The sequence below is a fragment of the Neoarius graeffei genome, chromosome 4 (assembly GCF_027579695.1).
Source record: "Neoarius graeffei isolate fNeoGra1 chromosome 4, fNeoGra1.pri, whole genome shotgun sequence".
NCBI lineage: Eukaryota > Metazoa > Chordata > Actinopteri > Siluriformes > Ariidae > Neoarius > Neoarius graeffei.
The window spans coordinates 111,541,852-111,554,264 of NC_083572.1; the positions used below are offsets into that span (position 1 = coordinate 111,541,852).

General features: G+C 41.7%; 1 protein-coding gene across 1 annotated transcript in view; it reads right to left on the reverse strand.

The window, feature by feature from the left end:
- The window catches only part of oca2 (oculocutaneous albinism II), a 315,932-nt gene that overhangs the window by 262,250 nt on the left and 41,269 nt on the right, over nucleotides 1–12,413 (reverse strand). Inside the window, exons 8-9 of the mRNA XM_060918405.1 lie at nucleotides 11,388–11,470; nucleotides 6,856–7,009 (exon numbers count right to left, since the gene is read on the reverse strand). Coding sequence (XP_060774388.1) covers nucleotides 6,856–7,009; nucleotides 11,388–11,470 — 237 coding nt within the window. The remainder of the gene's footprint in view (nucleotides 1–6,855; nucleotides 7,010–11,387; nucleotides 11,471–12,413) is intronic.

The following is a 12,413-nucleotide window of genomic DNA, read 5'->3' on the forward strand; positions in this document are numbered from 1 at the left end:
ATCCATGGAAGGTGGGGCTTCATGTAAACATGGACATGCATACAAGGTGAGGTTTCAAGTATTGTATATGGATACGGCTTCATGTAAACATGGACATGCATGGAAGGTGGGGCTTCATGTGAACATGGACATCCATGGAAGGTGGGGCTTCATGTAAACATGGACATGCATGGAAGGCGGGGCTTCATGTAAACATAGTCATGGATAGAAGGCGGGGTTTCATGTAAGCATGGACATGCATGGAAGGTGGGATTTCATGTAAATAGGGACATTCATAGCAGGCAAGGCTTCATGTAAACATGGACATGCATGGAAGGCGGGGTTTCATGTAAACATGAACATGCATGGAAGGCGGGGCTTCATGTAAACATGGACATGCATACAAGGTGGGGTTTCAAGTATTGTATATGGATACGGATGAAGGGCAGGGCTTCATGTAAACATGGACATGCATGGAAGGTGGGGCTTCATGTGAACATGGACATGCATGGAAGGCGGGGCTTCATGTAAACATGGACATGCATACAAGGTGGTGTTTCAAGTATTGTATATGGATACGTTTGAAGGGCGGAGCTTCATGTAAACATGGACATGCATGGAAGGTGGGGCTTCATGTAAACATGGACATGCATGGAAGGTGGGGCTTCATGTGAACATGGACATGCATGGAAGGCGGGGCTTCATGTAAACATGGACATGCATACAAGGTGGGGTTTCAAGTATTGTATATGGATACGGATGAAGGGCAGGGCTTCATGTAAACATGGACATGCATGGAAGGTGGGGCTTCATGTGAACATGGACATGCATGGAAGGTGGGGCTTCATGTAAACATGGACATGCATACAAGGTGGTGTTTCAAGTATTGTATATGGATACGTTTGAAGGGCGGAGCTTCATGTAAACATGGACATGCATGGAAGGTGGGGCTTCATGTAAACATGGACATGCATGGAAGGTGGGGCTTCATGTAAACATGGACATGCATGGAAGGCAGAGCTTCATGTAAACATGGACATGCATTGAAGGTGGGGCTTCATGTGAACATGGAAATGCATACAAGGTGGGGTTTCAAGTATTGTACATGGATACGGATGAAGAGAGGGGCTTCATGTGTACATGGACATGTATACAAGGGAGGGCTTCAAGTATTGTACATGGATACGGATGAAGGGCGGGGCTTCATGTAAACATGGACATGCATGGAAGGTGGGGCTTGTATAGGAGGCAGGAATTCAAGTGCATGGACTTATTTAGGAGTCAGGGCTTCATGTATGCGTACTTATATGGAAGGCAGGGCTTCATGTACATGGAATTGAATAGGAAGCAGGGCTTCATGTAAATGCCTATGTTTGGACAGTGGGGTCAAAAAGCAATTACAAGTACACAAGAAGTAAGCACACCCCGTGTAACTGGCTACTGGACTTTCTAACAAACAAACCCCAGTGTGTATGTACTGGAAACATCTCCAGCGCCATCTCCCTGAGTGCCAGTTCCCCTCAGGGTTGTGTCCTGAGTCCATTACTGTTCACCCTGATGATCCACGACTACTGTGCCAGGTTCAGTAAAAATCACATTGTGAAGTATGCAGATGACACTACAGTGATGGGCCTCATTCAGGATGACAACGAACAGGCCTACAGGGAGGAGGCGAGACAGCTGGTGGACTGGTGCAATGGAAACAACCTGGTCCTGAATGTTGAAAAAACAAAAGAGATCATTGTGGACTTAAAGAGAAATAAGCACAGTCACACACCACTTCTCATCAATGGTACCGCAGTGGAGTTAGCCGGCAGCACCAAGTTCCTGGGGATCCAGATCATGGACACTCTGACTTGGTCCCTCAACATCACCTCTCTTGTGAAGAGAGCACAGAAGTGCCTGCACTTTCTCCACCAGATGAGAAGAACATATCTACTCCCTCCCATCCTCACCACTTTCTAAAGGAGCACTACAGAGAGTGTACTGACCAGCTGCATCTCTGTCTGGTTTGGGGACTGCAAAGCCTCAGACTGGAAGATCGCGCGAAGAGTGGTGAGGACAGCGGAAAAGATCCTCAGGATGTTTCTGCCTTCCATCCAAGACATTGCAGTCAAATGCTGTCTGACCAGGGCTCAGAACATTATTAAAGACCCCACCCATCCACATCATGGACTGTTCTCCCTGCTGCCCTCTGGCAAGAGGTTCCACAGTATCCGGAGCAGAACAACCAGGTTCTGTAACAGCTTCTTCCCCCAAGCCATCAGACTCCTGAACTCTAAATAATCCCCGACCATATATATCTGAACAAGAACCTCACTATGTGGACTATGTTTAATATCCTACATGCTGCTATAAATTCTTTATTGTGCAATATATTTAGAATATCTATTATAGTTAGGGCAGCATGGTGGTGTAGTGGTTAGCACTGTCGCCTCACAGCAAGAAGGTTCTGAGTTCAAGCCCAGCGGCCGACAGGGGCCTTTCTGTGCGGAGTTTGCATGTTCTCCCTGTGTCTGCGTGGGTTTCCTCCGGGTGCTCCAGTTTCCCCCACAGCCCAAAAACATGCAGGTTAGGATAATTGGTGGCTCTAAATTGACCGTAGGTGTGAGTGTGAATGGTTGTCTGTGTCTATGTGTCAGCCCTGTGATGATCTGGTGACTTGTCCCAGGTGTACCCCGCCTTTCGCCCGTAGTCAGCTGGGATAGGCTCCAGCCCGCCTGTGACCCTACACAGGATAAGCGATTATGGATAATGGATGGATGGATGGATGGATGGATAGTATAGTTAGTATATTCTATAGAATCTAATTTTATTTAGGGTTTTTTAGTATTTACTTGTAAATTTAGTATTTTTGGTTACCGGATTATGGGCAATAATTATATGCGGTAGTTATACTGAGGTAAACCAGTGGAACAAAATTTCGTTCAAATGTGCATTCTGAATGTGCAGGTGAATGACAATAAAGTTATCTATCTATCTATCTATCTATCTATCTATCTATCTATCTATCTATCTATCTATCTATCTATCTATCTATCTATCTATCTATCTATCTAATCAGTCCAATGTTTTTGTAGTTTAACCTTTAAACACTAAAACCCAAATTCTCCCCATTGCACCTTGAAAGCGATTATTTTTCCTCTGTGCTTTTTATCCTGGAGCTGATCTGAGTGAGTCGGTGACACTGATTCATTCTGAGAGAAGATATCTGAGCTCCCATGTGGAGCGTCTGCATGACATGGTTGTTTCAGTGGAACTCCTGCTGCCTCCTGAACCCTCCAGCCTGCTCGAAATGCTCACACACGTTTAATCGACATTTTAATTGCAAATGACGCGCCATCCATCTGATCCGAGGATGATTAATTAGAGGCAGGAGGCAAGTGTAGGGTCAGTGGACTTTCACACTGACTCACTGCTTCTCCTTCACCACTGTGGGCTTTTCGTTCCATCAGAACTGACTTGAAAGCATAAATTAATAAATGAACATCCTCTGAGTCATGTTAAGAAAATGCCCTCAACAGTGTCCTCCACAATTATTGGCACCCCTTCTTCATCTCACACTGAAAAAATGAAAAAAAATCCAACCTTTAATAGAAATTAATTTATTCAGAGAAAAACAAATCCCGCATCAAGAGATAATTATTTTCAACAAAAAACACATGTGCCAGTATTATTGGAACCCCTGGAAATGACAGTGAATACAATGTACCTGAAGCGTGGTTCCCATTTAAATTGTACATGTTTGAGTTGATTGGAGTGTGTAGGAACTTTCAAGCTGTAATCCAGGACTTCCTGATTAACTGTGGAACAAATATGAGGTGGCACTGAGGCCAAATTCCCTGAACATCAACATGGGAAAGATAAGAGACACACAAAGTACATGAGGGAGAAGTGTGTTGACCTTCATAAGTCAGGGAATGGGTATAAAAAATGGCTCCTCACCTGAAAATGTCCATTTCTACTGTTAGGGCAATAATATAAAAAAAAGTGGACACCAACTGGAACTGTTACACACTCATCTGGAAGAGGAGTCAAGTTTATTTTGCCCCCACATACAGTGATGAGGAGGGTAAGAGAGGCAAAAAAAAAAAAAATTCCCCAACAATCACTATTGGTGAATTATAAGAAAAAGTTAAATCTTGAGGTTTCCAAGTCTCCAAATCCACCATCAGACTCCACCTCCATGCCAACAGGTTATTTAGAAGGTTCCAGGAAAAAAATCCTTTTCTGTCAGTTAACCACAAATGTAGGCACCTGAAGTTTGTGAAACACTATGACAACTTTGACTGGAACTGTGTTCTCTGGTCTGTTGGAACAAATATTGAGTTTTTTTTTTTTTTTTTTCAATAAACACTCATGGTGGGTTTGGTATAAAAAGGATGGCTATAATGAAAAGAACCTGATCCCAACTGTAAAATATGGTGGAAGTTCTATGATGTTTTGGGGCTGTTTTTCCTCCAAACCTTGGCATCATGGACTCCATGAAATCCCAGGACATTTTAAATCAGAATCTGGCCCCTCTGCCAGGAAACTAAAACTGGGTCGTCATTGGATCTTCCAGCAGGACAATGATCCGATGTCCAAATCAACACAGAAACGGTTCACTTAGAATCAAAGAATCAAGCTTCTGCCCCGGCCATCTCAGTCCCCTGCGCTAAACCCCAGTGAAAACCTGTGGATGGAGCTGAAGAGGAGAGAGCACAAGACAGGGTCGAGGACCCTGGATGATCTGGAGAGATTGTGTAAAAAGGAATGGGCTCAATGCCCTGCTCTGGATCTCCAACCTTATAAAATGTTATCGGAGAGAATCAGTGCTGTTTTGCTGCCAAAGGGAAATTTATACAAAGTATTAAATGCAGGGGTGCCAATAATAATGACACGTGTGTTTTTGGTGACATTTTCTTAAAGTAATAATACGCATTTAGCGCTTATGGAAGGAGTCTCCAGTGTCAGTGCTTTGTAATAGTCCAAGGTGAAGCTGTGACTAGGTTTTGCAACATCTTCAGAATCGGAGTTTACGCTTCTTTGTGGTTTTTCAGTAACTTAAGTGAGAACAAGAACTATACATGTAACAAAAAATGGATAAAAAGTACTGTATGAAGTGTTGTACTTTTAATAAATAAAAAATTGGAATCATTGGCAAACTGTTGTCAGAGGAATAAAACACTTCAAGATGTGCTGCTACAGGAAAATAATCAACTGTGGGGTGATGACAGGAACTCCGCTCCATCACACCACATCACGTTGATTATTTTCCTGTAAGAGTGTGATACTGAGTGTTTTATTCCTCCTGCCAAATCATCAGCTCCGGTCCAGAGTCGAGCAGTTTAAACACACAAGTGTGGAAATGAGGCTTAAATTATTATTATTATTATTATTATTATTATTATTATTATTTTACTAACAGATTTACAATCTAAGAGATCTAACATGTAGTATTTCTAGTTTATGATCTAATCTAAAAGAGATGAAGCTTTTGCATTTACTGGAAATAATTTAGGTCAGATTTACAGATACATTTTATAATAACACCCTGCTTTATGGTTTTCTAATAAATTACAATAAGACTGTGATGCATTCTGGGATGTTCTAGTTGTTTACAGCAAATTACAGGAATCTTGTTAGTGTTGTCAAGTGGCAAGTAGAACACAGTTTTGTTTTTTTATATATTTTTAGTTTATTTTATTATTTAGTTTGTGATTTTATTTTATTTTGCTTTATTTGAAAGTATTGTTTAGCTGTATTTTACATTACTTATATTCAATATTTTTATTTGATTTAAAAAATGGAAGCAAACTATTGTTTTTATTTCTAGATTGTTTATATATATAATTTATGTAATTATTTAATAATGAAATGTTTGTGTATATGTTCACTGAGTTTTTTTTTTACTTGTTTACTGGACTCTTATTTTAAAACTTCTTATATCTACAAATGTAAAAATAGAAACATGTGATGACCTGGCGACTTGTCCAGGGTGTACCCCGCCTTTCGCCCGTAGTCAGCTGGGATAGGCTCCAGCTTGCCTGCGACCCTGTAGAACAGGATAAAGCGGCTAGAGATAATGAGATGAGATGAGGCATTATCTCATCTCATTCATCTCATCTCATTATCTGTAGCCGCTTTATCCTGTTCTACAGGGTCGCAGGCAAGCTGGAGCCTATCCCAGCTGACTATGGGCGAAAGGCGGGGTTCACCCTGGACAAGTCGCCAGGTCATCACAGGGCTGACACATAGACACAGACAACCATTCACACTCACATTCACACCTACGCTCAATTTAGAGTCACCAGTTAACCTAACCTGCATGTCTTTGGACTGTGGGGGAAACCGGAGCACCCGGAGGAAACCCACGCGGACACGGGGAGAACATGCAAACTCCACACAGAAAGGCCCTCGCCGTCCATGGGGCTCGAACCCAGGACCTTCTTGCTGTGAGGTGACAGCGCTAACCACTACACCACGTGCCACCCAGATGAGACATTAGTGTTACATATTCTAAAATCTAATTTTAAGTATTAATTTTTTTTAATTTAAAATTAAAAAAAAAAAAATTTTAAAAATAATAAATAATAATAATTTTAAAGTTTTAAATTTAAGTTTGTAAATTTCCCCACTGAGGGATAAATAAAGTTTATCTTAAATCACCAGTTTAATGGAACCCCCCGGAAGCAGTACATTTCTAATTCTCCTGAAACCTGCAGGAGTGCTGTGAGCGCCTCCTAGTGGTGAACTCCCACACTGCAGTATTATCATATAATTTTTATATACTGCAAATAGCTTTAAATACTGTACAATCATGCATTTTTGGGTGGAAAAAAGATTAAAAGAGTTCATAAGCCATGAAGTCAGACTGAACACTGGTCACTTTACCTCGAAGATGATGAGCACGTAAACTCCAGCCAGGATGAGTCCAGCGATGAGCACCTGAGTTTCCACTCGTAGAGAAAGTGCCTGGTGAGTCATAGACAGAGGAACCACCTGATTGTCCTGCAGGAAGGCCTGCACATTAATCTGGATTGGAGCTCTAGACAAAGAACAAGATTTATTTTATTAAAATGAGTGGGGTTTTTTTATTAAAGATCTTTTTTTTAACTTCAGTAACAAAGATGGACTCATCAGGAGAGTTGTTCACCATCAGTTTCTTTTGTACCTCTTTTCCACCAACATGAACTAGGTGCAGGCAGCATGTAGTGGTCAGCACTGTCGCCTCACAGCAAGAAGGTCCTGGGTTCGAGCCCAGCAGCTGACGAGGGCCTTTTTGTGTGGAGTTTGTATGTTCTCCCTGTCTGTGTGGGTTTCCTCTGGGTGCTCTGTTTTCCCCCACAGTCCAAAGACATGCAGGTTAGGCTAATTGGTGGCTCTAAATTGACCGTAGGTGTGAATGGTTGTTCGTCTCTATGTGTTAGCCCTGCAATGACCTGGTGACTTGTCCAGGGTGTACCCCGCCTCTTGCCAATAGTCAGCTGGGATAGGCTCCAACCTGCCCACTACCCTGCACAAGATAAGCAGCTACAGATAATGGATGGATGGATGGATGAACTAAGTGCTAGTTCTGGGTTGGTCCAGAGTTGGTTCAGCTTCTGGACCTTTTAAGAACCGGTTTGCTTTTCCACGGGTTTGAAAGCCACCAGAATCTATACATCACTGTATACGTCGCCACTTTCCCAACAACGCTAGCACCAAGCACAACAGCAACAATGATGGATTACTGGATTAGGCAGACTACCCCACACTAGCTCTGTTACAAAGTTATAGTTGGTCATGATAATCCTGCTCTCAGCCCCTGATGTAAACAGTTCTTGGTTCTGGACTGGCAATGCCAATCTCGAACCAGTTTTTCTGGCTGAAAGTCAGTTCTTTGGCTGTCAAAATACCCAAGATTACATCCCAGCTCCAAATCAATGCCTTGGTGGAAAAGGAGTATCAGAGTTTCTATGAGATGTGTATATATGTCCAGTCACTGCAGGCTAGAGCACTACTTGGCATCATTTAACCACTGACAGGAATCCAAGCCATTAGAATCTTCGAGAGTTACACTATGTGAAAGTGTTTGCTTAGCTGAATAGCACACACTGTCTTTTAGTGCTAATCCATAATGAGACCGTCAATGAGGGCGTAGCTCACTCTGGCCCCGTCTAGTACAGAAGGAACGATCTAAAGTGGGCCACCTTGCGCAATAAATGTTGCAAGCTATACTACATATAAGGTATATATAGAAGCTACATACACCCTAGGAATACTGATCTATTTGCCAGGTCAGAAAGAATCCAAAATGGTGAGGAATTGACCGAGAAGAAGTGATTTTTGTTAAACTGCTCATTAAGGCTTAATTAGTCCATAACTCCATTAATAATTTTAATTAAGCAAATTTGGATAGAAGTTATATGCACCCTAGGTACCCCTACCTTCATGCCAGAAAGAATTAAAATCAGTGAAGAATTGAGAGAGAAGCAGTGATTTTCATGAAATGTGAACGACGCCAGAGGGACGACAGACAACATGTGATGGCATCAACTCATTGCCTATCAGCCAGGTGAGCTCATAATAAGTGGAGAATATTTTAACTAATATCAAACTAAATCCAATATAAAATTTTGATAGTTTCTTCAATCAGATCATAACCAAATAGAATCAGGTCACGAGGCTACTCAGGTCTACTCAGATGTCCTCCAGGCCATGAGGGCATCTCTTTTCATTTACAAACACCAAAGGGATCTATTACTATATTTTGTTAAAAAATGATATTTTCTATAATGTTGGTCATCAGCACTGAATATTTCATGAATGTTAACAATTTTGCTTTATAAACACACTGGAAGATTTTTGCTCACGGTATTCCTACAATCACAGTGAGCTGGCCTAGTGGTGAGTGTGTCCTCCTCTCAAGCACGAGTTCTACTCGTGGTTGGGTCATATCAAAAACCATCATAAAAATGGTACCTACCGCCATCTGGTGAGGCACGCTGTAATACAGATGTGAGTAGGGAATCAAACTCTCATGGTACCCAGAGAACCAGCCCCCCACTGTAACCCTAGCTATGTAATAGATGAGAGGCCTAGGGCTACTGAAATGGAGATCAATGCCGCCCAGTGTTTCTTAAGTACCTGGTTAGTACTTGGATGGGAGACTGCCAGGGAAGACCAGGTGCCGACACAGAAAGGACTTTTCATTCTGACAACCCATGAATGTCAAAATTCGCATGATATGCAATCCATCCATCCATCATCCATAACTGCTTATCCTGTACAGAGTCACAGACAAGCTGGAGCCTATCCCAGCTGACTATGGGTGAGAGGCAGGGTACACCCTGGACAAGTTGCCAGATCATCACAGGGCTGACACAGAGACAAACAACCATTCACACTCACATTCACACCTATGGTCAATTTAGAGCCACCAATTATCCAAACCTGCATGTCTTTGGACTGTGGGGGAAACCGGAGCACCCAGAAGAAACCCACACAGACACGGGGAGAACATGCAAACTCCACACAGAAAGGCCCTCGCTGGCCACGGGGCTAGAACTCGGACCTTCTTGCTGTGAGGCGACATTGCTAACCACAACACCACCATGATGCCCCACATGCAAGTAGAAGTAAAAACAAATCTAAAGAATCTGGATTTTTTTTATCATTTATGCATGAAATGATTCATGTTAGCAATAGTTTTGACCTATTGAACCGAATTAAGGTTCTGTTGTTTTTCTTTTACTGGCTATATTAGCCTCTATGCACAAACTTTTTTTTAATTATAAATTCTAGTATTTGTTTATGAATATTTAATATTTATGGATTTGTATAGGGGTGGCATGGTGGTGTAGTGGTTAGCACTGTCACCTCACAGCAAGAAGGTTCTGGGTTCAAGCCCAGTGGCCGACAAGGGCCTTTCTGTGCGGAGTTTGCATGTTCTCCCCGTGTCTCTGTGGTTTTCCTCCGGGTGCTCCGGTTTCCCCCACAGTCCAAAGACATGAAGATGAGGCTAATTGGTGGCTCTAAATTGACTGTAGATGTGAATTTGAGTGTGAATGGTTGTTTGTGTCTCTGTGTCAGCTCTGCGATTATCTGGCAACTTGTCCAGGGTATACCCCGCCTCTCACCCATAGTCAGCTGGGATAGGCTCCAGCTTGCCCGCGACCCTGCACAGGATAAGCAATTATGGATAAGTGGATGGATGGACTTGCATAGTTAATTTCTATTGCTATAAATATAGAAAATATAGACCATTTCTACTGTTGTTTACATTTTATTCTACCATAGCATCCTACTGAACCATTCCCACTATGCATACTGCCTAGAATCTGTGATCATCTCACAGTTGTCTTCTGTGAGGGTTTTATCTATTATTATTATTATTATTATTATTATTATTATTATTTTCTTTTGCATTTGTGTGTGTGTCATATAAGCTACTGGATGCCTTACTTTCCTTTGGGATGAATACAGTATCTATCTATCTATCTATCTATCTATCTATCTATCTATCTATCTATCTATCTATCTATCTATCTAATATCATGAGTTAATTTAATAATGGCATCAGTGTTTACAATTCCAGCCAATGAAATTCTGTAGCTCAAACACTGCATTTGAAATGTACCAGCAACAGCTCATAAGTTGCAGGACAAGATTAATAAAAACAGTCTAAAAGAAAATGGTGGAGAAAAGTGGAGAGGCTACCACATGTGATTTATGATGCAGGCTAGTATCGAGTGAATTTTTAGAGTAAAGCTGTAATTTATGGCAGTCACCCTGTGTACAGTCTAGCAGGCCATTTTGAGCAGCTTTAGTACCAGGTTTCAGCAAAATTTCCACCCCAACTACATGTTATAAAACCACACAAAACAACCTGAAAGTAGACCAAAAAATTCAGACTTTAGAAAAGGGAGACAGATTTTTCTCCCTTTTCCTCAGACTTTGTATGGAAATCCAGGTCACCATGGTGTGCACACACTTATGATGTATGGACATTATTCACTCCAAAATCTCCTTTTTTCTCTTCCAGATTTTACAATATATCTTCCAATAGAAATGGTCCTGGGTGGCACAGTGGTGTAATGGTTCTTACTGTCACCTCACAGCAAGAAGGTTCTGGGTTTGAACCTTGTGGCCGACTGGGGTCTTTCTGTGTTGAGTTTGCTTGTTCTCCTCATGCCTGTGTGGGTTTCCTCCAACAGTCCAAAGACATGTAGATTTGGTCAACTGGCTCCTTTAAATCCCCCGTGAGTGTGAGTGTGATGGTTGTTCATCTGTGTTTATAGATTGGTGACCTGCCCAGGGTGAATCCTATGTGTATATGTTTTTGTAATAAACGTGAAATTGCAGCATGTAACAAACACTCCTTTACAATGTGTGTGTGTGTGTGTGTGTGTGTGTGTGTGTGTGTGTGTGTGTGTGCGCTTTACCCATTAATCATTGCAAAAGTCCTTGTTTTGAGTATCTGGTCACTCCTTCTGGAATGTAATGGTATAGTCCAGTTATAAAACACCTGAAAAACACATGGAGAAAAAGAAAAATAATCAGTGACATGCTGAGAAACAGACTGCATCCTCCTGCGTGTGTGCAGTGGAGGACATTTGCATTTAGAGTGTTGCTCATACATCACTGTCACTTTTCATTCACGATATTATTCACAAACACATTTTGGATTTGGGTTTTTTTTTTTGTATGTTTGTTTGGTTTGTAAAATGGTTTATTCCGAGTCACAAAATAAACCCAACATCTCGACAGATGCAAAGTTCCCTCTGTTAGATCTAAACATACTCCTGTATTAGGTACATGACAGAGGAAATGCACAGTTTATTTGTAATCTGACTTCTACACCACATTCTCACTTTGTTTTGGGCTTATTGTGTGTGTGTGTGTGTGTGTGTGTGTGTGTGTGTGTGTGTGTGTGTGTGTGTGTGTGTATGGAAGCATGATGGGTAATTATGTTTATGTGCTGATTATGCATAGCTACAATCAAATGTTTACAACATTGAACTGTGGGTTTTTTTGTTTGGTTTACTTTTCTGTTTGTTTGTTTGTTTGTTTGTTTGTTTGTTTGTTTGTTTGTTTCAAAACATGAATTACAGCCTGGTTCTTTAGCTATATTTAGCCAACATGTTCACACCAACTTAGAAAATATATTATGTGGTACCGATCAAAAGTTTGGACAGACCTTCATGTCATAAAGTAATGATGGATGTCATTTCTCTTTACGTAGTTGTTTGGTTCTTGACATGATATGGATTACTACAGTTGTGGAATAGGGCTATTTACTTATAGTATATTTATTATTTAGGCGGCACGGTGGTGTAGTGGTTAGCGCTGTCGCCTCACAGCAAGAAGGTCCTGGGTTCGAGCCCCGGGGCCGGTGAGGGCCTTTCTGTGCGGAGTTTGCATGTTCTCCCCGTGTCCGCGTGGGTTTCCTCCGGGTGCTCCGGTTTCCC